The sequence below is a fragment of the Pristis pectinata genome, chromosome 1 (assembly GCF_009764475.1).
Source record: "Pristis pectinata isolate sPriPec2 chromosome 1, sPriPec2.1.pri, whole genome shotgun sequence".
Taxonomy (NCBI): domain Eukaryota; kingdom Metazoa; phylum Chordata; class Chondrichthyes; order Rhinopristiformes; family Pristidae; genus Pristis; species Pristis pectinata.
Genome location: NC_067405.1, coordinates 29,895,076 through 29,922,207, shown reverse-complemented (window position 1 = coordinate 29,922,207; position 27,132 = coordinate 29,895,076). Strand labels below are relative to the sequence as shown.

The window sequence follows — 27,132 nt, the reverse complement described above, 5'->3', positions numbered from 1 at the left end:
ATACTAGAAGTGGTGAGAGAAATAGCTGAATGCTGGAAGTGGGAGATACAAGACTGGAATGGCTGATATTGATATATACAACCTTTACCCTACATCGATGTTGACAACCTTTAGGACTTAACATTGAAATATATCAAGTCAGAAGCTGAGGTGCTGATTCCCAAGCTTGCACTGATCAGCACTGGAACAGTGTAGGAGACCCAAGACAGAGAGGTCAAAATGAAAGCGGGAAACCAAACACAGATTGGGTGGTAGCTTTGCAAAATGCCTCTGTTCAATCCACAGAGGAAATTCCAGTATGCCTGTCACTTTAATTGTACATCCCACTTCGACTCTGCTTTTGACCTTCAGACAAGACCACCTCATCTAGTCACATTACAGTCTTTAAGACTCAGTGATGAATTCAACAATTCAGATATTCAAAATTAAAGAAGAATACAGATGCCAGAAATTTAAAACAAAAACAGAAAATGCTGGAAATACTCAGCAGGTCAGACCTTATCCATGGGAAGAAACAAAAAGAAATAGAGTCAATGTTTCAGACTAGAGATCTTTCATCAGGACACCTCTGACCTGAAACATTGACTCTGTTTCTCTTCCCACAGATCTGGCCTGATCTGCTGTATATTTCCAACATTTTCTGTTTTTGGAATTCAGATTCAGCCATTCCGGCCTTGTAACTCATATTTCTAGCACTCTTTTTCTTATCTTTTCTCCTCTTCTGGCATTTTAGATTTTATTCCTACCCTCCTATTTACATCTTCTCCACACTATCTTTAACACTCTCTTTCAACTGCATCAACACACTTGTGTCGTTGAGTCTCTCCTGGTCTCCACTCTATCACAGACCTTCCTTTATGTTCTTTCTACCCATTTCCCCTTTCTTAAGAGAGAAAACTTGTTTCATCTCTAACTTTTTCCACGTGATAAAAGGTCATTTACCTGAAAAGTTAACTTTGTTCTTCTCTGCACAAATACCTCCTGACATGCTGTGTATTGCAAGCATTTACTGTTTTCATAAGTGATAAGGATTTTTACAGAATAAGTAACAGGAGAAGCTATAGTGAATTTAACTATTCTACATTCCATACTCCATGTTCAGGAAGGAGTTGCCACCTTTAGATTATTACTGGGATAGGTTAAGATTTGAAGCTGTTGTTGAAAAAGATGATCTTGTGGAAGAGAAGTGTCATCCCAGATCGAGCAATATTTCAGTAAGAGAGAAGAGCAAAAAGATGGATTTATATTGAACCAAAATTGAGTAGTTATACGATTGCATGTGATAGAGAAGATAAGGGAAATTGCTCAATCAGGTTCCTATCTTTTAGGAGCTTCAGAAATGATTTATTGCCCTCTGACAAATGAGGGCATTGAGACTTACATGTTTTGATCAATGCAAGCAGTTTCTAGCAATACAGCAAAAGGAATTCCTTATTAACTAATAAATATCAGAGAAATAAAAGTGTAAATTGTCTGAAGTGGATAAAAACAGATGGATGAAATTCTCCCACATGTTCTATTACACTGAGATCATTAGAAGTAGAGGCTTGACTGATTAAAAAAGAGAAAGAAAATGAAGGCTTATTTTGTACTCCAAATTAGGTTACATCAAACATTAGACCATGATTTTATTTGAAGAAAATCAATGAATTTGCACAACAGTATAACTTCAGTGATGTCACCAAGTCAGCACACTCAAATAGAAAGAGAGTAAATCCTATGATCTGGAATGGGATGTTTCTTTGGCAATCCAAACACGGAAGTACCCTTTGGAACATGGAGATAAAGCCTACCCTCTGATCTCTGCTGAGTAGCAGGATATGGAGCTAAGTAACAACATTCCAAGATGCTTTTCCTACGTACACCAAGTGCATTAAGATGGCTTCGGTTTGCAAAGTTTGTAACATCTTGCCAGGACAAAATTGACAGAACCCACGTGACCTTGTGGGGTCACATGGAAGAACCTTTTTCCCACATAAATCACAAGAATATTTATGTCCCCCGGTCCACCTGCTGCAAGTCTCTGTCTGCTTTGCTTGAAGTCTTCATGATCTTCATTCCATAGCCTTTCATCCTCCAATCTCTGAATATGCATATTAGATCAGAAACTAGCACTTTGGATTTGAATGGCTGGCTCATGTCTCCTTAGAGAAACCCACAATCACTGACAACTAGATCCAACCTCCATTTTACCTAAGCTAAATGTCAGAAAAATGCTGCAGTCGTCTTACTTAACAACTTGTGAGAATCCTTATAATAATACATAGATTGAAGGCAATTTGTAGAACAATAGCAATATTAATGGAAACCAAAATAGTACTTAGTCTTTAAACCAGTGCAGGACCCTTATTTGCATAATGTGATTTGGCTTCCAATGCTGCTGGTTGCTTAATGGAATAATTTCAGTGCATTTAACAAAAAGTCCTCTTGCTGCTGCTCTGCTCACTCTGTAGATTTGGTGGTGGCAAGAAGAAAAATACTCCTAATATCATTAATAATTCTGGCTTGTAAAAATCTTTCTCTGACTGTTATTATGCCTTTGGGGTATGCTCAGATAATACATCAATTGCTGTTTATAAAATCCTATGTTGGGGAATGTGCAGAGAAATTCAATTTGTTTTCAAATGGGCCAGTTGGTGGGAAATTGATCTGAAGTACTTAAATGTCCAACTGGGATCTAGAAGGGAGGCGGAAATGCTTAGAAAGACCTTGGAATATGCTGGCAGCCAACAGTAGACCCAGAAGAAAGATTTGTTTCTCTTGGGTTCAATGATAAAAATATATATTGGTCATTGGTCACTTTATCGAGTGGCTTTCAGCAATCTGTTTAAAAATTGCTAGTTAGGTGGCACAACACTTCAGTATTACTAGATGGAACATATGCCATGCAGCTTCAGCCTTTTAGTACTTGTCTGTTTTAATGATCTACATCAAGCTGCAGATGACAACTTGCACATTTAAGGAGTTTGATGTCTGAGTCATTTGGGTGACCATAACAAAAAAAAACTGACGGAGTCAATATGACACCTGGCAAATTTCTGACATGGTTTGGACATTACAGATTAAGGCACTAAGTTTGGACATCTAGCACTGAATTATTCTAAAGAAATGTGAAGCCCTGACTTTTACTTCTCGCCATCTCCTCACGACTACCCACCACTACACCTCCATTACCTCCTGATACACTTCATCAATAAAGGAGAACCTATTAACCTATTTTTTTTTAGTTTCAGCATTTTATTATTAAATATTTAAATTCCTATTAGTAAATAATAAGATGCTCTTTAATTAGCAAAAGCTATGGATTTTGTAGAAAAAGATCTGGCATAATTATACAAAACTTGTAAGCCCAGAAAAATTGTAATCATCCAACCATCATTATATCTTTGATTTTTTTTCCAAACTTAATATTATGAAACATGTAAGTTCAATTTAAATACCATATAGATCTTTGTGTAGTGAACAAATTATTACTGAGTACATTTGTTGTGTTGGATTGGGTAAAGAGGCATGAGAGCCAGTATACTTTCACGGTCATGATTCCCATTTGTCATTCTGGAAGTTAAATACTGATAGGCAAATCTATTGTGTATTGCAGAACCAGTGTATTACAGCCAGTATTCATAAAATTAATTCCCTTTTTATAGCGCTACTTCTTAACTATCTAAGAAATCTATCAGAAAAGAATCCATAGGCTGAAGTTATATTAAATGCTGAGGCTTTCTAAAAAAGGGAAATGATTCCTATAAATTAGTCTGCAATAAAAAGGATCAATATATCATTTATTTTCCAACAACATTAGTATTCTGTTGGAAAAATCATTACACAATTTCTGCAGGACAGTTAGAAAATGACCAATATGAGGTCACAGATACTTTTCAGGAAGATGTGTAATGCAATCAGGGAGTAAAATTACCCAGTAAAACCTATAATATTTGCAAGCAACAATTCATAGTCCCTTAACTCAACCTAAATCTGGTTGAGAGAAAGAAAAAAATCTTCTATTGAAGCTTAGTGGCATTTTGGATAAATAAGTCTGACACAAATGTCGGAGGTTCTGGAAGACAAGTTACTCATTAGCTGCCGTTTTGCTTTTCTCATCTTGTAAATAATTGTACTAATTTCTTCCACTGACTTTTACAAATTTTGCAACAACAATGAAATACATGTTGAATTTAAAAATAATCAGTGATTTGGGCATTTTTCTCTTCATTGCTTAATCTTAAATTTGCTGAGTATTGTGAGGTTTGTAGGTAGAAGTATGAATCTAGTTCATTAAAAAAATCAATCATGCTTATTATTCTTAGAAATACAGCCAACATATTTGATTATAGTTCTATAATGCCTCTTTTATCATAAAATAATACATTTACTTAATGTCACTGCTTACCATTCTTCATTACACATCATTACTATCATAATGGGCTACAATATGAGGTCTATGTTCCAGTGTGGTAAATATAAATTATAATGTTGACAAAAAAATTAACTGTTTGATTGCTGAAGTTAGTTGATAATAGTCTTCACTATTCAAAATCTACCAAGGCTCGCATGGTCAAATAAAAGCTCAATGGTGTATTAAACCAAGTAAAAATTTTACAGCATTTTTATTGCCTTTCCTAAATTTACCCCTTTTATATTATGTTAGATTGAAAGAGGAGCATAATGGGCCTTGGTTGCAGAAACATGGTTTGTATTGCTAACTTGCACCATTCTGTTTACCCATTCTGCTTGTGCTTGCTGATTTGTGCTGTCCACTCTTTAAAGAGTGCCTTGATTTTAAAGTTCTGATCCTTTGTTCCCAAGTGCTTTCATGAACTTGTCCCTTTTGTGGATGTCCCTTGAATTGTTGCAACCTCATCCAGCTTCACAAACCTCTGCAGCATTGCCAAATTTAATTGTTCTACAATTGACAACCATATATTCACTGCCAAGCTACAAAGCACTGGAATTCCCTCCATAAATATCTATGCCTTACTACTTCTATGTCCTCCTTCAAAAATACTTTAAAACCTGTCTCTTTAGACAATATTTTGGATACCTGTCTTAAATATTTTGTGATTTGGTGTCAAATTTTGTTCAATACACTCATTGAAGTAGCTTGGGACATCTTGCAATGCTAATCATACTTGTTAGCTTTAGAAAGTTGAGGGATTCTCTCTCTGAAGACTTTGAAATGAAAGGGGAATTTGATAGGGTAAACACAGAGAAACTATTTTCACTCATGAGAGGATACAGAACAGCTAGACAAATCAGAAGTGAAATCAGTAAGTTCTACCATTTAAATTGCAAATGACCTACTTGAAGTACATGGCCAAGAAATTGAATCACATAATGTGGTTTTTTGTTAGCATTATGTGATTCGAAATTTACTCTTCCACGAAGTGAAACACAGTTATTTTCTGGTGTTTTATGGCATTCTGTAAATTCAACCTGACACTTCCAGAAGTCATTCAACCCTTGGTCACTTGACAGGATTTCCATGTCAAAATAATGTCATTCCCAATATAACATCTCCTTTGGAGCACCACAGGGGAAATTGTGATGCTGCTTGAGGGACCATTGTTGGGATATCCCAGGTCCATGAGGATTTAATAAGGTAGCACAGGATTAGAACCCCTGTAAATTAAGTCCTATACTTAACCTCAAACTACTCTCTCCTCGATCCAACATGGCACAGGCCTCTAGTACCAACCAGTCTCGGTTCCAACTCCATAGGCCCAAGCCTGAGCCATACCCTGTCTTCTAGGCCCGCAATTCCCGAGCGTTTCATTCCAGGCTCCTGAATTCCTCTGAAGCTCCAGACTCCTTGACTTTTCAATGCTTCAGACACCCCACCACCCAAGCCTCTGATCTTTCGATCCTCCCATAGGACCATAGGATACCCCTCCTGGACCTCCTGGCCCAGAAATTCTGGGTGTACTAAATTTTTAGACATCAATACAATTAATATAAGGAGCTTAAACAAAAATGATGAATAAGAAAATAATAAATAAGTATTACTAATGTTGGTAATCATTCAATTAAGTTATAGAATGCTCCAAATGTATTTGACAATAAGGATATAATAGAATGTCCTTAATCTCAACTTCTTAAAATTCTTATTTTTCTAGCTGATTAACTTGAAGACCATTTGACCATGTAACTGAATTGTGTGATGCACTGGCCCTGTTATCTATTGATAGGCAATATCATAATCGGTGGGAAACCCAGGAAAGGGTTTAACCCAGAGGTCTTGTCAAATATACTGACAAATGAACAAAACCAATTAATTAAAGTACATACTTACACTTGGAATATCATCAACCTTTTCATCCTTACTGAAGTCACTATGTAACTGCTTCACACTGAAGTGTGGCATTTCCTTTCCATAATGCATATATAGATTTGGCTGGTAGAAAGTAAAAACTCTTGACTGGTTTCCAAAGCATGACGGTTTGTCAATATGTTGCTGTTGACTTCCTGAAACACAGTAAATGAAGATTAAATGTGTGACACAAATATGGGGCTTAACATTATGTTACTTCTGCAAACAAAGTGACAGTTAAGGGTCAATATTTAAATTACGGGAAAATCAAGAATGTTCTGTTTGGCTGAGCACCATTGTAAAACCAATATTGATCAGGTCTTCACTTGGATACAGAAGCCTTTCTTGTTCAAAGCAACTTAACCACTAACACAACGGCAGTGAACACATTTTAATTTTTCTGTCTTGGTAAATGCTATTTTTGTTCCTTTTTACTCTCACGTGTTCATGATAATTGAGCCTCTGTGTTAGTCTTTCGCATTTTTCCTGTTCAACATATTCGTGGTACTGATGGAAAATTCACCATGAGACATGATCCATCTGAAAATCCCTCCAAAGAGGGATTTCTTTATGTAAATGAAAAAGGCAGTGTAATTTCTGTTACAGAAATCTGGCTGTGTAGTATATACTGTATATATTTATATATATTCCACACCTATAAACAAAACATAAAAGTAAGGGAGTGTAATGTGTATTATTTACTGTAACGTAAAATTATAGCTCATATCATTAAAGAAGATGTAACAAATAATTGAATAGGCTGAAAGCAGTCAATCTATATAAAAGATCAAGATAATTTTTCTTGTCTGGTCACAGAAAATTAATACCCTTCCTAATTTTTTAAAATCTCGCCGTTGCAATGAAGAACGCATTCATATGGTTTTATGGATGTGTGCACTATTACTTAATGAAAATGAGACAAACTAAATTATGACACATTAAAATAGGCCATTAACTATACAATGAGGAATTTTCCCTCCCTCAAGAACATTTTCCCCCAAAACCTGTGAAACGCTTAAGTTATAAGTATTTTATAAGAAACGTTATAAGTATTTCAGTTAGTTTACCGTTTTTATTGTGCTTCATTTTGTTGAATAATTCTTCACCACCAGTGCCATTCTCAGTTGATCCAAGTTCTGCTTCTGTTTCATTGTCACTGCTACTGGCGGAATATGAGCACAGATGCATTGCTTGCTCCTGCAAAAACAATTGAGCAGCTACAAGAACATGTCTATTCATTTCTTTCTGAGACCTTCATTATATTTGGCTGCAAGGTTTCCATTTTGCATTTGAGGAAAAATAAACAACTTTCAAAACCTGTACACTTCCTCTTAGGAAACTCATTGAGAGGAGTATATAGGATGGATGTGCTTAGCTGGAAGCATTTATCCCATGCTTGCTCTGACAATGCAAATGAATTCTGTTGGTGTCAAGTAATTCTATGTCAAGGACATTCAGAAGCTTAATTTAAATAATATAAGCCAAAAGCAGTTGTTTATTGTAATAAAATACAATACTTCAATAATAAATTTGTTTATTTTGACAGACAATTCTTTGGAGGATTTTGACATATATTTAGTGGAGTTTTCCATAAATCATTGCTATTATATAAGCTTGCAAATTTAGATTAGGATTAGAGCAGAACTACTTTCAATGGAATCTTATACCTGCGTGATGAACCATATTAATAATGTCACTGTGATAGGCTTCCTTCCGGCAGTTCATGCTTTCCTCGTCATCATATCTCACTCCCTCTTTTGTACAACTTGAAAAGACTCACAGATAAATGTCCATTCTATCATCCACTCATGTGGGGAAATAATACAGCTCACATAAGAAATCTTAATGAACAAATTGGGACATATTTGGAACTTAATTTGGGATTCGTGCCCACAATTGTTCTTGGGTTCATCTTGTCTCTGGAGCAGGTGCCTACACTGTCTGTAACCTGTCTGACATCTACTGGGCTATCCACTGTTCTGTGCTGAGGGTTCTGTGATGAGGTATTTGTCCTTGGCGCTGGATACCTTCTAGTTGGATAATGAGTCTATGCCCACTGTATAGGTGTTGGCTGCCAATTTTTAGATCAGCTGGCCTGATTTTAAGCAAAAACACAAAACACTGGAGAAACTTAACAGGTCAGACAGCATCTGTGAAAGGTGAAACAGTTAACATTTTGGATCTCCAACCCATCATCAGAACTGGGAAAGAGAGAGATTCAAGTTAGTTTTCAATAGGAGAGAGGGTAAAGGAGTGATGTGTAGAATGAAGGGAATGTCTGTGATAGGATGAATTGACATGGCTTAATGGCACATTAAGTTTCTTGGTCTGAGTAATTAATGTAAGATGGTAGGACCTGCCCAGCAGTCTAGACTTATATGAGTAGGATAAGAAAAACTGAGCCAACAATGATGTTAAAACAGAAAATGGAAAATGGTGGAAAAACAAAACATGTCAGGCAGCATCTGTAGAAAGAGAAACAGTTAACAGTTCAGATGAGGGACTCTTAATCAGACTCAAGAAAGAGAGAAATGTTAGTCTTGGTGGCAGCGAAATGTGAGTGGAACAAAGGGAATGTCTCTGATAGAGTGAAGAGAGATGGCAGGTTGAATCACATTAAGCTACTGTGCTGTGTAATCTGTTGCTGATGGGTTCTGGCATGTCCAGCAGGTCAGAATATATACACAGGGGAAAGGAAGAAAGGAAACGGGAAGAAATGGTTCTCATGTGAACAGGAAGAAAGAGCATGTTATCTGAAGTTGGAGAATTTGATATTAAGTCTGGAGGGCCGAAACATCCCCAGATGGAAGATGAGGTGTTGTTCCTCATACTTGCATTGGGTCTCATTGTAACAGTGTAGGAGGCCATAGACAGAGAGATCAGAGTGGGAGTTGGATGGTGAATTAAAATGGAAGCTCAGGATCACTCAGGGTAAGCATGAGAACACGTACCACCAGGCTCAAAGACACCTTCAATCCTGCTGCTGTAAGACTCTTGAACAGACCTCTTGAACGATAAAGAACTCCTGATCTTTCAACACCAGCATCCGCAGTCTCTCTTGGGTCTCCTGATCTCTCAATGTACCTCGTCATGGACCTTGCACCTGATTTGACTACCTGCACTGTACTTCCTCTGTAACTGTAACACTAAGTTCTGCATTTTGTTATTATTTTTCCTTTGGTACTACCTCGATGTACTTATGCATGGAATGATCTGTTTCATTTCTCCATTGTAGAGGAGACCACATTACGAACACCGAATGCAGTACTGGTTGGAAAAGTTGGAAGACGTGCAAATGAATTGCTGCTTCACTTGGAAAGAATGTTTGGGTCCTTGGATGATGGCAAGAGAACAGGTGTAAAAGAACAGGATTTGAAACTACTCCAGTTGTTTTCGAAAGTGCCATGCAATGGGGAGTGGTAGGTAGGGACAGAAGGGTAGTCAAAGGAGTGGCAAAGTGGTTTTAAGCACTTTAGTCGACATTTTGTGAATGGAGATGTTGGTGTTGCATGTGACATTTTCCATCTTAAAAGAATACCGCAATTGTGGGGAATGGCATGCAGGGTGTAGCTGGCCACAACTGATAGTTGCACAGTAGGAGTGGACTTAAAACTCTCCTGTCACCATTCATGTGGCTGCATTTAGCTGCACATCTATGATCTTTGAATGACAGATTGAAATAAAAGAAAACCCAAGATCTTCTCAATTTCATGGCTCTGAAATTTATTTGGGGCCATAAATAACAATGCAGGATCTCGTCACAGGAAACACAGAAACATTGGGTTCCTGGACATGCTCCAGAAATCTATTTCAGGATATGATTTAAATTTCTTGTCTGCCAGTCAGACTGATTAACCACCCATTTGCCTAGAGTGTAGGAAAACAGCTGAAGAACTGATGTCAAAGAAGTAAATGAGTCAGGAAATTGGGTGTGAGAGTACAGGGGATCCCCACGTTACGGAAATTCACCCTTACAGAATTCACAAACACTATCCAAAAGTTTGAGTCACACAGTAAGATTCACTCTCACAGAATTTATGGGAAAAAGGGTAAATAACAGAATTGTTTTTTCAACTCGAGTTTCTTGACACATGCACAGATGTTCATATAATGGAAAATCGCAATACCCACCATTTTCTACGAAAGTAAACATTCCACCCCCCTCACCATAATGTGGGGGTTTCCTGTAACGTGGACATGTGGACAATGGGAGACTGTGGGGTGAGTAATTGGTGGGGGCTGCTGGGTATCTCAGTGCAAGCAGTCAATATCATGGTAATGAACGAGCTATCACAGGGGGATCGCTTGGAGACTGTTTCAGAGAGCAGCCAGAGTCTGCAGGTGGAGATTAGATTACTTCGGTTGGGAAGGGAGGGTGACATCAGTAAGGGATTACATGGGGTGAGGGGGAGGGTGGGGGGGGGTGGGCAACACGGTCGGAAATCCCAGAAGTACAATCATGGAGCCTGTAAAACGGGGGCTGCAGGAATCACTCCACATGAATTCCACAGGAGGTGCTGCATTTATTGAGCTCCTGCATCACCATCTTGCCTGTTTTACCTCCCAAGCCCCAGGGCGCTAGTTTCAATGAATTTGAAATAAATATGTTGTTAAAACGAAGGCTTACAACCTAGTTCAAAGATTTTATTGAGCTAACTGGCATATCAAATCTTCAAAGTGGATTTTAGTTCTTCAGTCGGAAGCCAGATTTTTCAAACCTTGTTATAGAATCATAAAATTTTAGCAAAGTACTGCACAGAGACAGGACCTTTCGACTAACTCATCCATGCTGACTGTGATGCTTATCTATGCTAATCCCATTTTCCCGTATTAGGCCTGTAACCCTCTATGCCTTCCCTATCCAAGTATCTTTCATGTATCTCTCTTCCAGGGCAAGCCCTCAGGATAGAGGATGACTTGTTTCCTCTGTGAGTTCTGAGGTGGCTGATGAGGGAAAGAGCAGACTCTCCCACAGAAGGGGCAGGAGGTGCCTGAAGAAGCAGGTGGGTGGACTGTTCGGGAGGTGGTTTTCACAGGGCTTCTGCATGCTCCCGACGCATGGCCTTGAGGTTCTCAATACCAACCCTGAATGTTGCTTTTCCACCATGAGTAGTCATGAACCTGAGATTCCCAGGAGTCAACGGGGATGTTGCATTTTGAATGCACCCTTACTCTTTTGTTCTGTCCACCTGGTAATTCTTTCCCATGACAGAGTTTAGAATAGAGTGCCTGTTGTGGGGGTTTGGTGTTGGGCATACAGACAGTATGTCCTGCCCGATATTGTTGACTGAAATGTAAGCAGGCCCTCCATACTACAACTGTTGATGTGGGAGAGGACGTGGACCATATAGAAATCTGCTGAATAGCCCAAGTTAAAATGCCTCTTTTACTTGGCAAAGGTGGCACTGACATTTTTTGAAGAATTTCCTGGCTTAGGAGAGAGCAAGTGGGGATCAGGGAGCCTTGAGGTTTGCAAAATTAATAAAGGGTCAGAGCTTTCCGGGAAATGCCAGGAGTTCTGCACAGAACTAGTAAAATATACCAGTTGGTGACATACTAAGAGCAATCTCAGCTTTGCTTGTATGATTCTTGAGTTTCTATGAAATTTAAAGCTAATTAAATAAAATCAAGAAAATCAGCAAAATGCAAATTATTTTATATTTATTGCAGCCATTCCTCTCCATTCAATATTTCTGCTCCTGCTCCAGAACAAAACTGGCACATGTTCATTGGGTCAATTCCCCAGTGTGAGTGCAGGGGCATTACAGTAAGTTTGCGCTCTGCTGCTGAATTGCATCAGGAGTCCAAAACCAGAGTGCAGCTGGAAATCACCATCATCAAATTTCTCTGTCCTTCTATGAGTCCCATATGTCCTGAGACTAATGGTGGGGGGGGGGGGGGGTGTAAATATCCACAATTCACTGCTGAACTGCCAGCATTTAACAGCAGGTTCCAGCCCAATGACTTAGAATATATAAAATTGTCATATTTATCCTCAGGCAAAATACTCAGTCTATTTTATATCAATCTGCAGAATCGCAACTGAACTGAATAGACGATACAGATGTGCAGTGAACAAGTAATGTTAGATTGATGCTAAACCAAATAACAAACTTAACTCCAAAGTTATGGAGATGCCCCATCATCTTACATGGGACAGGTTTTTAACTACATAACATTTGACTATTTCAAATGATGCACATACCATCAGAAAATTTATTTAATTGATTATAAAGGAGGAAATCAAATAAGGTGTGGCAATGATACAAAACTAATGACCAAATGTTGAGTGAGTCATTGAGAAAAATCAGGTTGCAAAAACCTTTCTTATGCTGACATGGAGGAAGAAGCAGGGAAGAAAGGCCAGGTTCCATGAAAGTGAAGTGTACATGTGAAATAATCTTGTAGGCATACTTTAGCAGAGATCTAAGAACAAGCTCATCTTCAAAAGTGATTTATAAATTCTCTCTTGGAAACTCATTTTAGTTTCTGGTGAAAGTAGGTGTTAATTCCTTGGTGACCAGTAGAACAATCGCCAAACGATGGCACACTCTCATATGCCCTCATAAGAGGATATCATGGTTACTCTACTTTTACCATGGAATAGTTACTAATCATAGCACACTCTACCTTCTGGACCTGTTGATGAAATCATTAAATACTAAATTTAAAGTTTATTGTTGGAGAAAAAGGCTGCACTGCCTGCATCATATTTCAAGTCCTTAATTTCTATTCAGTCAAAAGTGAAAACCAGAACATAAATTTTAGATGCTAGAGTCTGAAGTAAAAAATAGAAAGTGCTAGAAAGTCTAAACAGGTCAGGTAGCATCTGTGGAAAGAGAAATGGAGTCAATTTTCAGGTCCATAAACTGCCAGTTCTGAGAAAAATCCTTCAATTGACTGGATTAAAAATATTTGTCAAAGTACCCTACTTTTCTTTACTCAATTGAACACAATTCTCAAAGTTGCCCGTTTAAGCTATCAGACTAGAGCTATTCGAGAAACTTGTTAGAAATAATCAGGAAAACCATATTCAAAAGGAAAGTTGGAATGAACTGAAACTGATAAACACATTTCTTGCATTTAGTTTTGTTTTAACAGGTTAACAACAGGATAATCATTCAAAGAACAGAAGATACCTGCACAATATTTAGACCTCAAACTATACCAATCAAAACTGATTAACATATTGTCTGCTCATTCTAGCTGCATGCACATCACAGCAGTAACTTTGAAAGTATTTCATTAATCGTGAAGCACTTCTGGATGTTCTGAGATTGTGAAATGGGCCTTGTAAATGTATATCTTTCTTTTCTATCTTATACAACTATTCCTGGTATCATATTAGTTCCTGTAACGTGTGGAAATGTTTAATTGATATGAATTATCATCCATAAAATAGTCAGCCCTGTGAGCTTGCAATTCTGTGAATCAACCAGATACCCAACATTTGAGCACAATGGTGCACATACAAACATGAATAAGGAACAGGTGTAGGCCACTTGGCCCCTCAGGTCTACTCCAGCACTTGATAAAATCATAGCTGATCTGATTGTAATCTTAATCCCATTTATCCGTAGTAACCTTTCCCTTTTTTGTTTATCAAGAACTTATCTCTGGCTTAAAAATATTCAAAAACTCTGCTTCCACTGTCATAAGAACATCAGAAATAGGAGCAGGAGTAGGCCATCTGGCCCGTCGAGCCTGCTCCGCCATTCAATAAGATCATGGCTGATCTGGCTGTGGACTCAGCTCCACCCATTTGTTTTTTCCTCATAACCCTTAATTCCCCTAATATGCAAAAATCTAACTGTGTCTTAAATATATTTAACGAGGTAGCCTCTACTGTTTCCCTGGGCAGAGAATTCCACAGATTCACTGATCTCTGGGAGAAGCAGTTCTTTCTCATCTCTGACCTAAATTTACTCCCCTGAATCTTGAGTCTATGTCCCTTAATTCTAGTCTCACCTACCAGTGGAAAGAACCTTCCTGCCTCTGTCTTATCTATCCCTTTCATAATTTTATATGTTTCTATAAGATCCCCTCTCATTCTTCTGAATTCTAGCGAGTATAGTCCCAGGCAACTCAATCTCTCCCCATAGGCTAACTCCCTCATCTCCAGAATTAACCTGGTGAACCTTCTCTGCACCACCTCCAAAGCCAGTGTATCTTTTCTCAAGTAAGGAGACCAGAACTGCACGCAGTACTCCAGGTGCAGCCTCACCAGTACCCTGTACAGTTGCAGCATAGCATCCCTGCTCTTAAATTCAAACTCTCCAGCAATGAAGGCCAACATTCCATTTACCTTCTTGATAATCTGTTGGCAAATGGAATGTTAATAATTGTCTTTTGATAAAGGTCTTTTAAGAATTGTCTTTTAATGTTAATAACTGTCTTTTAATAAAGGGCATTCCAAAAACTCATGCTTCACTGAGAGGTAAAAATTCACTTTATCTCTGTCTCACATGGGCAACCTCTTATTTTTCAACAATGATCCTTAGTTCTGGATTCTTTGAGAAGAGGAAACATCCTCTCTACATCCATCCTGCCCAGACCCCTCAAGACTTTATATATGTTTCAATACGGTCACCCCTCACTCTTCTAAGCTCTACAAGTCTAGCATGTCCAACCTTTCCTCTTCACACCATTCACGACTCATCAGATAATGAAGCAGTCCATATCCAAATGCAGCAAGACCCGGACAATATCCAGACCTGAGCTGATAGGTAACAAGCAACATTCAGGCCACACAAATGCCAGGCAATGATGATATCAAACAAGGGAAAGTTAGCACCCTCTGATATTCAATGTGGCTACAAGAGCAAGTCAGAGGCTAGGAATCCTGTGGCGAGTGTCTCACCTCCTGATCCCCAAATCCAATCCATCATCTACAAGTAGCGTCAAGGAATACTCTCCATTTGCCTGGATGAATGTAGCTTCAACAACACTTGACACCATACAGGACGTAACACCCCATCCTCAACTATCCATTCACTCCATCACTGAAGCACAGTAGCAGCAATTTGTACTGTCTACAGAATGCACTGCAGCAACTCACCTCGACTCCTTAAACAGCACATTCCAAACCCACGACCCCTACCAGCTGGAAGGACAAGGGAAGCAAATCCCATGGGAACACCATCATCTGGAAGTTGCCCTTCAAGCTACAGACCATCCTGACTTGCAAATATATCACCGTTCCTTCACTATCACTGAGTCAAGATCCTGGAACTCTCTCCCTAACAGCACTGTAGGTATACCCACACCTCAAGGACTTGCAGTTCAAGAAGGCAGCTCACCACCACATTCTCAAGGGCAACTAGGGACCGGCAATTAAAATAGCTCGGCCTACAAAGACTACATCCCTTTAGTGAATTAAAAAAATGCACGGGCAACCAGCTATCTCTGCATCCCAGAGCTCTGAAATTTCTCAGATGCACTTTTTTATTTTTCTCAGAAAATTGACAATTTCACAATATACTCCTTTTGCCTACTCACTTAACTGATCTACAGTTCTTTATAACCACCTTTTGTCCTCTTCACAATTTACTTTCCTACCTATGCTTGTGCCATCAGCAAATTTATCAACCATTCCTTTGAAAACTTGATCTAAGTGTTGAAGTATCAGCACTCATTATATCTTGCCAACCAGAAAAAAGAACCTTTTAGGTCTTCTCTGTTTATTGTCAGCCAGCCCTTCTTTTATCTGAGCTAATATGTTACTTCCCACACTATCAGCTTTTATTTTCTGGAATAACATTTGATGTGGCACTTTATTAAATGCTGACAGGAAATCTAAGAATAGGACATCTTCTTGTTCCCCTTTATCCATAACATAAGTAACTTAGACATAGAACAGTACAGCGCAGAACAGGCCTTTTGGCCCACAATGTTGTGACGACATAGCTAATCCCTCCTACCTACAGAATACCCATATCCCTCCATTTTCCTCTCATTCATGTGCCCATCCAAGCCCCCCCTAAAAAGCCCCCAATGAATTTGCCTCCTCCACCCTATCAGGCAATGCATTCCAGGCATCCACCACTCTCTCAGTAAAAAATGTACCCCTCATGTCTGTTCTGAACCTACCCCCTCTGGTATTGGATCGCTCAATATTGGGAAAAAGATATTGCCTGTCTACCTCATGATTATGCCCCTCATAATTTTATACACTTCCAACAGATCACCCCTCAGCTTCCACCACTTCAGAGAAAAGAGCCCAAGTTTGTTCAGCCTCTCCTGATAGCACATGCCAAATAGTCCAGGCAGCATCCTAGTAAACCTCCTCTGCACCCTCCCTACAGCCTCGACATCCTTCCTATAGTGAGGTGACCAGAACTGCATGCAATACTCTAAATGCGGCCTAACCAGAGTTCTATAGAGATGCATCATAACTTCTTGACTCCTATACTCAGTACCCCAATTAATAAATGCAAGCATTCCATAAACCTTCTTAACCACCCTGTCTACCTGAGTAGCCACTTTCAATGAGCCATGGACTTGCACCCTAAGGGGTCTCTGCTCTTCAACACTGTTAAGGGTCTTGCCCTTAAGAGTGTACTGCCTCTTAACATTAGTCCTACCAAGGTGCAACACCTCACATTTATCTGGGTTAAACTCCATCTGCCATTTCTCTGCCCACATCTGCAACTGATCTATATCACGCTGTATCTGTTGCCAATCTTCTACATTATTCATGACTCCACCAATCTTGGTATTGTCCGCAAACTTACGAACCCATCCATCTACATAATCATCCAGGTCATTTATGTACATCACAAACAGCAGAGATCCCAGCACAGATCCCTGCAGAACGTTACTACTCACAGCCCTCCAGCCTGAATAAGTCCCTTCAACCACCACCCTCTGTCTTCTACAGGCAAGCCGGTTCTGGATCCACACAGCCAATTCTCCACTGACCCCATGAATCCGAACTTTCTTGATTAACCGATTATGTGGGACCTTGTCAAATGCTTTACTGAAATCCATGTAGATGACATCCACAGCTCTACCTTCATCAATCTCTCTCGTCACCTTGTCAAAAACTCAATCAGGTTAGTAAGATGCGACTTGCCTCCGCAAAGCCATGCTGGGTTTCCCTAATCAATCCATTGGATTCCAGATGCTCGTATATCCTATCTCTAAGAATTTTCTCTAGCAAGATCCTGACAACTGACATGAGACTCACCCGTCTATAGATCCTCGGATTTTCCCTTGTTCCTTTCTTAAATAGAGGAACATTAGCTACTCTACAGTCCTCTGGAACCTCACCCTTGTTCAAAGAGGACACAAAGATACTGGTCAAGGCCCCAGCAATTTCCTCTCTTGCCTCCCTCAGTAACCTGGGGTATATCCCATCAGGCCCCAGGGACTTATCCACCTTAATACTGTTTAGGAGACCTAACACTACCTCCTCAAAGTGTTAACTCCTAACACTACCTTCTTCAAAAAAATGAAATAAAACTAGTTCTTTGGGAAAAAAGAAGTTCTTACTGCTCCTGAATTCTGAGAAGATGGCAGTGTTGTTAGTTTCTGCTTTGGCATTATAACCCTACATTTAAAATCAAGCCCTCCAGGTTTCTAGACACTTAAGATTTGCAAGCAGACCCATCCACACATGTCCATACACCTTTATTACTACTTACTCAGTATATTGTAAAAAGCATTTAAGAATCAAAGTAATCTAATCTCAATGTCAGATATCAGACTGCATGTAACTGCTTCCATTCAATAGTTTCTATTGGAAAATAAAATCTGGAGTGTGCTGTAGGCCAGTAATATGTAAAGGGAATGGGATACTATAACAAGTTACAAGAATGAAACAGTTAATTGTCAAAACAAACACAATGTAATACCGCCTTGTAAAACATTCCATGACAATTCAATTTTAGTCTCAGTGAATGGCTAATGTTTGTATTTTGCACTCAGCCATAGACTTTTGTTTGGCATTTGCACTTTATTGTCCAACCCATGTAAGATATTGCAGAAACATTTTCAATCCATATTAAAATTCAGAAAGTAATTATTTATGAATAGTCTATGTCTGACTTATTTATTTTAAATATTGTTCTATTTAGGACCATGCCAATTACACTTTTATCTATAATTATCAAACTTATGTCATATGAATTTTTGGAATGTCCAATATTCTATTGATAACATTTTCATCTGGTACAAATCCAATATGATCTCTCTCACACGCACACACACATAGAATACTTATTGTTACATATTAGATCTATTAGATGCACTTACTCTGCATTTTGAAATAAAGGGAGAAACATAAAAGAGTGGAAGTAACATCAAAAACTATGAGGGTTGAAGCTAGAGCAACTTATGAACATCATTGCAACTCTGAAATTTGCTTGTGCCATGCAAAACTTGAGTGCTTTAATCTGGGCGATATATGTAAATATTCAGAAATACTTTCCTTTGTAGCCTTCTCTTTTCACCCTCTTCATGGCTAAATGATAATTTCTGTGAATGGCAATGTGATGTATTTCAATGTTACAGGAAAATACAACAGTTTGTGTATGGAAAATAATGGACATCAAGGTGACTGCAAAGTGATAATGTAAGCAAGGGCTCAAAAATATTAACATGTGAAAGCAAAACTCAAGCACTTGTAACTGTTATCTCAGGAACCACGTTAGATTACAGCTTTGAACTTACTCCTTGAAACGTGTCTTTTCTCACACATACCATGGTGCTACTGTATAAGAGATTTATTCCGTTTTGGGAACTGCTAGCAAATCTACTCTGATAAATGATTATTTTTGTTTGTTCCTTCATACATTTATTCAAATTAGGAAATTATATCACCATTACATGTATTATACAAACCACACAAAGAATTAATTAAAGGCCATATGATTTTAAATATTTGGAAGAAAAACATTTTATCTTTTAAACAAAAGAATAGCCTCAATGATATCTTACCTGGGCACTCAGACTTCGCGAACCACCTGGCTGCTGCAAATTCCTCATTCTCTCTGACGACTTGCAATGCTCACTTTTACAGATGTTTGAAAATTGAGTGGAAGTGCAACCTTGATTTAGGTGATCTTGCATCTTATACTTAGGCACAAGGAAACCTAGCATGTAATCATATCATTAGATTGTTTCAAATTTTCCTCTATACAAGCTAAATTACTCTTTCTGACAAGGTCAAATGGTCAAGGTAATATTCAGGCTATTAAATATATATTAACTTTTAAATTGAGTTACTTTGATATAGTATACATAGGAAACAAATTGGTGACGAATAAATTTGATTCTGCTCACAATACATACATTGTTCAAAAGGTATAGGCACATGCACGGGAAATAAAATCACATACCAAATAATCAGGTGGCAAAGGCAGACATGAAGACTATCTGGTTTACTGTATCTTGCAATGTTGACATCTTGACATGTTAATTAAGAGACCATACTCTGCCATTGTCAGTCTGGTGACGTCTCGCAACCAGATCACTACAGACTTTTCCTATTAACTAGCCTTCATGAAACAATCAATTGCTCACAGAATCTATTCAATTTGTTATAATGACAGTGTTTAATCACACAGTCTGCTCTATAGCAGAAATAAGGTCACATATGTGACTATCAAGCTGCACAGCATATAATATGTGAATGGACCTCTCATGTGAGCTGGCTACAATACACACATTATTAGCACCAATATTTGGGCCTGAAAATGAATGTTATTGAACCAATTTGTACTTGCCATTGTCCAAGTTACCCTACTATATTATGGCTATTCAGCACAGAATTACAACTCAGAACATTTGAAATCAAATGAACAGAAATATGTCACTGATGCCCTAATTACACTAATAGAAGTTATTCACATTTCATGAGTGTGGACTTGTCTCATTAAAAATGTGACACAAATATGGTATATGTCAAAGGATTTAATTATTTTCCACTTTTCTCCTTGTAGCTTCAATAAGTTCAATAAGTTAGTTAATTTATTTATTGCATGACTTGTTAACTCACCATACAAAGATGCCTGAATATATAACCTTCTCACAAGACATATTTACCTGCACTGGATGGCTTGGGAAGGCAACTTTGAAATGCTTGCACAGGCTTAGCAACCATTGTGGGATCTGACGCTGAATGTCCAATCATGTCCTGTCGAGGACTGCTGCATTCAGCACTGCAAGGCACTTCTCGTTCAAGTGTTTTTGCTTTTTGAGAAACATTTGTTATGTGTGGTATTTTTTCCAGGGAGGAGGAAAGTTCATAATCAAGGCAGGATGTTGTTTTGGTAATGTGTCGCCCTGTTGCCCGGTTTGCAGAATCTGGAAGGGGAAACGTTCCAATTCCACTGTCCAATGTTCTCATCTGGCAACTTGATCCTACGATACAGGAAAAGTTTGTGAAAGAATGAAGCAATTGGAAGTAAATGCTGTTACAGGCAATGGAATGGATTATTGATGAAAAGGGCAACTTTGAAAGCTTTGCTGCCAAATAGTTTTAAATTCATAACTATTAATGATTAAACCACGGTTTAATGATACAGAAGCAAAATATAATGATTCTTCATAGAGTTTTTGATAGCTCAATGTTTGAGATGTGCATATCAGAGATAATGTGCAAGACATTTTCTTTTTTCATAGTGACATATCTCTGAAATAATTTGCACTATCTTCTGCTCAAGCTCTCATCCATGCCTTCATTACATCCAGACTTGACTATTCCAACACACTCTTGGATAGCTGCCTAGTTTCCAACATTCATAAACTTAGACTCATTTAAAAATCTGTTGCCAAGTTCTCATCAAGTCCTGACCACAAATTATCTCATGCCTCTCTGACCTGTAATGAATATGAGTTAAGTAGCATCTCAATTTTAAAATTCTCATCCTCAGCTTCAAAGCCTTCCATAACCTTCACACTCGCTACTTTTGGACCCTTTCCCAAGATGCTAGCACTCCCCTAAATCTAATTTCCTTTGAACTCCCAATTGTTGCTGCTCTGACATTGGCAGTTGTGCCTCAGCTTTCATCCGCCTGAGTTCTAGGAACCCCTTGTTCATCCACTCCATCTACCTTTTCTCATTTAGGATGATTCATAAAATCTAAGTCTGTGACCAAGGCATTGATCATCAGCCCTAGTGTCTTCTTTCATGGTTTGGTGCCAAATATTGCTTCATAATGCTCCCATGAACCTCCTTAGGACATCTTATTGTGTTAAAGGTGCTATTTAATTACAAGTTGATGTCTGTGTTTCAGTTTTTGACTTATTTTTCTTTCTTATTAAAGATGAACAGTGATTGATAAATATCACTGATTGAAATGTACACATATTTTGCTTATTTGAGGGGGGAAATTTGAACTTGTTTCTTTTTCTCTCTCAACTTGAAAACACTTTGAATCAAAAGACATCTATTGTCCTGTGACACCACCAGGAATAATGATTCACATAGGGTTAGGCTAGACAGGAGATAATGGTTCAGTCATTCCAAATCATTTTTAGTGTGATCTTAGTGCTTTCACAGAGCAGGTAATTTTTCTTGTGGACTGGAGGCTACTTTGACTGATATTCCAATCTTAAATTGATGCCCTAAATTCCCTTGCACATTATGAGCTTGCCCACCAAGTAAACACATTGATCAATATTAAAATGATGACTGTGATTTTGAATATTTTGTTCTTCCACTTGCAATGTACTGAAGGTAAGTAGAAAAAGAATTATAAGGCATATCTTTGGCTGGGATCAACTGAGACAGACATTGAGAATTTTTCAAACCTAAAGAGCTTCACCAGAGATTTCTGAAGCTTTGAATAGCTTTTCACAATGATGTCTTTTGTTGGTATTGTGCTTCCGCAATCTGGTACCTTCTGCTATTGCTGAAAATGTTGAGACTGATGGGAAACCTTTAACCCACCACTCAGCCCCACACAGGCTGTCAAACTTCAGGAGAGGCTGCTCAAGATTAGGTATAGTGTTCTATGTGGGCTGTGTGTCATTATAATGTGGAATACAAAGGATCAATGGTATGCGAGAGCAAAGGAGAGTTAAGCTGCATTTGTGAAGGATTCAGTCTACAAATATCATGATGGCACCTCAGTTGAAATCCCACCATGCCAGCTGTGAAATTTAAAATCAATTAATAATATGGAATTAAAAGAAAATACTTAGCAATGATGACCATAAAACTACTGTTGCAGATACCCATTTGCAATTTACTAATTTTATATGAAGGAAACTGGACTGAATCCTCCATAAAGATGATTCAACTCAACATCAGCTTCACAAATGTCTCCCAGCAATGAAATCTGTCATATTATCCTACAGCAATCTAGTAAACACTGAAATGACAGTTAGGGATGGGTGATAATGCTGGTCTTGTTAGCAGTGTCCACATCTTGAAAAATTAATTTAAAAAAAAGCTTACCACCACCCACCTCCCCTATTCCTCAAGAGGACCACAGTAATATTCGTTACCTGATAAGAAATCATAGACCTGAAACGTTAACTCAACTTTCCTTTCTCCACAGATGCTGCCTGATGTGCTGAATGTTTCTGGCATAAAAATGACACTATAAAAGAAAATTAACATAAGCAGGCTTTTATCTAATCCAAATTGTGTTTTATATATTACCTTAATGGCTATCATCTTCCAATTTGGCAAAGGAAGCACTTAAGGCTTTGTAGTTATGCAATCAAATTACCAATCAACATAATGTGGTCTGCAAATTGATCCATTTACTACAATAAACATTATTCCAAACAGTTTCTTCACTATATCCTACTATGATTCCTTTTATAATTTTTGTTACAACAGGAAAAACAAAAAAAATTCTACAAATAATACTATTACTTCACTATTTTTTCTGTGCCCTCTTGACTGCTGATGAAAAATAAGTTGAAAAATTGGCACTATGCACAGTGATGAAAGATTGTTTGTTCAATGCCTTCAATTCCAATGGAAATATGTCTCAGAATAAACTGAGCTCCTCTTTCCTCTCCTCACCGAGGACCTAACGTTTTATTTGATATCAATTGGAGTAGTACAGAAACTATTAATGATCCCAGATCTCCATCACAGCCTATCTCTTAATTCAAAATTTAAACAAACAATTTGTAGCAACAATTTTTTGGGATGCATGATGAGTTTTTATTCCTGAAATAGATGATAGATCATTCTGATGACTAAAAATACATTCCAAAGATCTAAAGTAAATGTAATGAATCGGTATAGTTGCCGAAAGGAATAGGTCTAATAGACAAATGGTTAGAATGGTGCAATAGGGACAAGTAACAACTGTTCTGGTCGTTGCCCAATCCCATCGCTGCCCATCACTGAAATTTCAGTTGCACCTGAGGGCCAGCTCCTTTTCCAAGACTAAGATCTAGTTGGGTTCAACTGTAGCTAGGGTGAGGCTGGTGATCGTTGCAACACTGCATTTGGGTCTGACTAGGTGGTGGTTGGGGTACTGAAGGGTGGGATCAGGAGCAGGAGAACATTTGTTGATCTATGGCAATGGTGATGGGGGGGATTGTATGGGGGGGACACTTTGGGAAGGATAGGGGTAATTGGAAATTGGGACAAGCAGCACAAATAGTGGGGCAGGTATTGAGGGGTTCGTTAATTCAATGCTGGAGATCTAAGGAGAAGGCAATTACCAAGCCCACCTCTGCGTCAACAAGGTCACGTTGTCCATGGAGTGTGTCCAATGATATATGTTACCATGACAACATGGTCCAATTTTCCCTTCAATACACCAAAGTGAACATTGCACAGGGGACACTATAATCAATTGTGCCTTCAAAGTGAAAATTATGTCAGGGTCACAAGGCTAACTTATGGCAAGAAGTATCTGGTTGAATTTTCCAAGTAAAAGAAATGACTCAGAAATGGTTGTTATCATGTTTCAATCTATGAGAAAAAAAAGATTTTCATTTCCTGAAAAAAATGGATAATGTAATAGAATTTCCAAGCAAATCTGTTTTCTTTGCATATTTTTAAATATATTCCTTGCTTTATCTCTATGCATAAGGATTGTAAAAGGACAACTATTTCAGTCAAGGCAGAACATATTTTGTATGATTCAAAGCCATGAAAATGTGCAACAGAAGAAGCTGCTGATGGGAAAATCTGCTTTCAGGATTCATTTTCAATTTTATGATCATTGAAATATGATCAGCAAAGATTAAATGGCACTCTAACTTTCCTAAATTAATGAATAGCTTACATTTTTCATTTCTATGCTTAATTAATAGCAGAGTTCCGAAGTAAATTCCTTCTTAAGCCTTTTTCAAAGGGTACGGTGGTATGCAGGGATGTCTGAGAGTTAATTTATATCAAGCAAAAAGTTGATTAATTCTTATTTTTCTTCCTCCCAACCTTATGGCTATAGGCCTCCCTTTCTCAAAGCTCCTGGGCCTTATTGGGTCCATTAATACCTTTGGAGAGTTTCAGTCCCATTCAACACAAAACTTTTCCCTACCTGGAACTAACTTGACAATAATAACAATGCTTCATACTGACATTGAGTGCCTAATATAGAAAGCATTCAATTCAACACCATCGATAACCCTACCTTAATGATCAGAGAGAAATAATGCAGACTAATGGTTTTACTTTGTAGCAGTTTTCCTTGTTTGATCTTTGTTGAACACTTCCTCTTCCTGCTATTTACTTGGGATACCTCTGAAAAATGCATTTCTCCCTGCCAGAGAGCTATTTGGGCAGGACAGTGGGATTACTTTGAGCGACCATCTTTTATTCTCAAAGTTTATGTTAATCATAATTCCTTCTCCACTTTCCTTCCTCTTGTGGTTTCTTCCCTAGTGATAACCTGATTAAGATTAAGATAATGGCAATGAAGCTGACCAAACTCTGGAAGAGGTATATTGAATGGCCTCTGAAATGTGTCAGATGCATGACAGATCTTAGCCATAACTGGTATTTGCTAGGTCTAGTTGGTTGAGAGGGGATATTGCATGGGATATACCTCTGTTTCACTAATCAGTCTCCTGCATTAGAAAGGACAGGACCAGGGTCTATTTCCTGAGAGCTTCCACTTCCATTTCCTCAGAGATCTGGCATAAAATGGGAAGATGTTATGCCAAGTGTGACGAGGTACACCAATCTCCAAATGGTCATAACTATGCTCCACTGGTTAGAGAAGTTTTATTGGTCACCTGTTAAAGAGGGCCAAAGGAATGGGAAAAAAATGTTTTTCTAAGGGTTCTCAAATCTTTTATGTGCGTAGTAGGGGAAAGCTGACCTATGCCCAGCAATGTGTAAGTGCCCATAGGACCAATGCAAACAAAATGGCAGTCCCCAAACTCAAGGGGCAGTGCTCTTATAAATATAAAAAATTACAAAGTAGGATCCCATTTTGTCCTTCATGCCTGCTTTGCCATTAAATAAACTCATGGCAGATCTTTTACTTCGGTGCATTAACCACATATCCCTTGATTCCTCTAATATCCTAAAATCTATCAATTCTTGTCCTTAATATACATAGCAACAAAACTTCCACAGCTTTCCTGGGAAGAGAATTTAAAAGATTCATTTCCTTCTCGGTGAAGAAATTTCTTCTCATCCCAGTTCCTGGATTACTGATCCTTTATTCTGAGATTGTAATCCATAGTTCTGGACATCCCAGCCAGTAGAAAAATCATCTCTGCATTTATCCAGTTAAACCCCAAAGAATTATGTATGCTTCAATAAGACACCTCACACTCTTGTAAACTCAAGGGATTACAGATCCACTCTGTTTAATTTCTCTTCATACAACAATCCCCATCCATCCCAGGAATTAACCTTGTGATTCTTCCTGCAATACATCTATCACAAATCAGTGTTAAAAACCTTGTATTTTCATCTCTCCACAGAATAAACATATATTACACCAAAAGTATTCTTGATGACTGGTTCAACTCCTGTAATTAACTATATTGTAATGTTTCCTTATTGAGGAAATTTTAGGCAAACATGAAAAGTGATATTAAATGATACAATTGATCATATGCACAAAGTTCAACCTTAACTAGTCTTTCTGTCATAAGTAAAAAAAATATAATACTCTGTGATTTTCAGATTTTTAAAAATAATAGAACAGCAAAAATCCTGAATATTGAGCAGTTAAGAGCTGTACAGGAACAAATGGATTTAGGTGTTCATATGCTCATTCACTAAAAGCTGGTGCACAAGTTCAAAAAGTAATTGAAATGCTAAATTGAATGTCAGCCTTCATCTCAAGGGAGTTGGAAATATAAAAGTGAGTAAGTCATGCTTCAGTTCCAGTCTTGAACAGACCCCATCTGGAGAACTGTGATAAAATTGTGGTCACTGTAGGAAAGCTATGTTGAATTTAGGAGAGGTACAGAAAAAATTTCACCAGAACTGTGCTGATCTAGAAGGTTAAATTACGAAGACTAGATTAAACTGAACATTAATGATTATCTATTGCTGTGTAAATGTTACATGATGGCATTACCAATGCATTTGATTAGGTACTAATTGGGTTAGTCCAGTTTTTGGTGAACAAGGCCCATGCAGGCAGTCTTCCCATTTTTCGGGTAGATGTCAATGTTATAGCTCTTATGGACTGTGCTGGAGCAACTTGGCCTGAGGAGCAGCTTGGCTGGAGGCACAGCTCATTCAGGGGCACAAGTCTTTAGCATTGCAACTTGATGCTGTTGCGTTCTGTGGACTTTGCCATAACCAGTGATCTCAGCCTATGTAATGAGCCAAATTGACTGAATATCAGATTGGCTTAGGTGAAAATCAAAAAACTGCAGAAGCTGGAAAACCGAGTAAAAACTTCAATTGCTGGAAATACTCAGCAGGTCAGGCAGCA

At 38.2% G+C, this 27,132-nt stretch overlaps 1 protein-coding gene across 4 annotated transcripts in view; it reads right to left on the bottom strand.

Annotated features, from left to right (window-relative positions):
• nckap5l (NCK-associated protein 5-like) overlaps positions 1-27,132 on the bottom strand; it is a 368,519-nt gene that overhangs the window by 31,183 nt on the left and 310,204 nt on the right. For 3 of the 4 annotated variants that reach the window (XM_052032844.1, XM_052032935.1, XM_052033014.1), the window contains 4 exons: positions 20,354-20,671; positions 19,247-19,401; positions 7,375-7,504; positions 6,290-6,462 (listed from right to left, as the gene is read on the bottom strand). In XM_052032844.1, the coding sequence (XP_051888804.1) occupies positions 6,290-6,462; positions 7,375-7,504; positions 19,247-19,401; positions 20,354-20,671 (776 nt within the window). Of the gene's footprint in view, positions 1-6,289; positions 6,463-7,374; positions 7,505-19,246; positions 19,402-20,353; positions 20,672-22,762; positions 22,858-27,132 lie in introns of those variants that run through there. The other variant, XM_052033103.1, reaches the window with a different exon arrangement.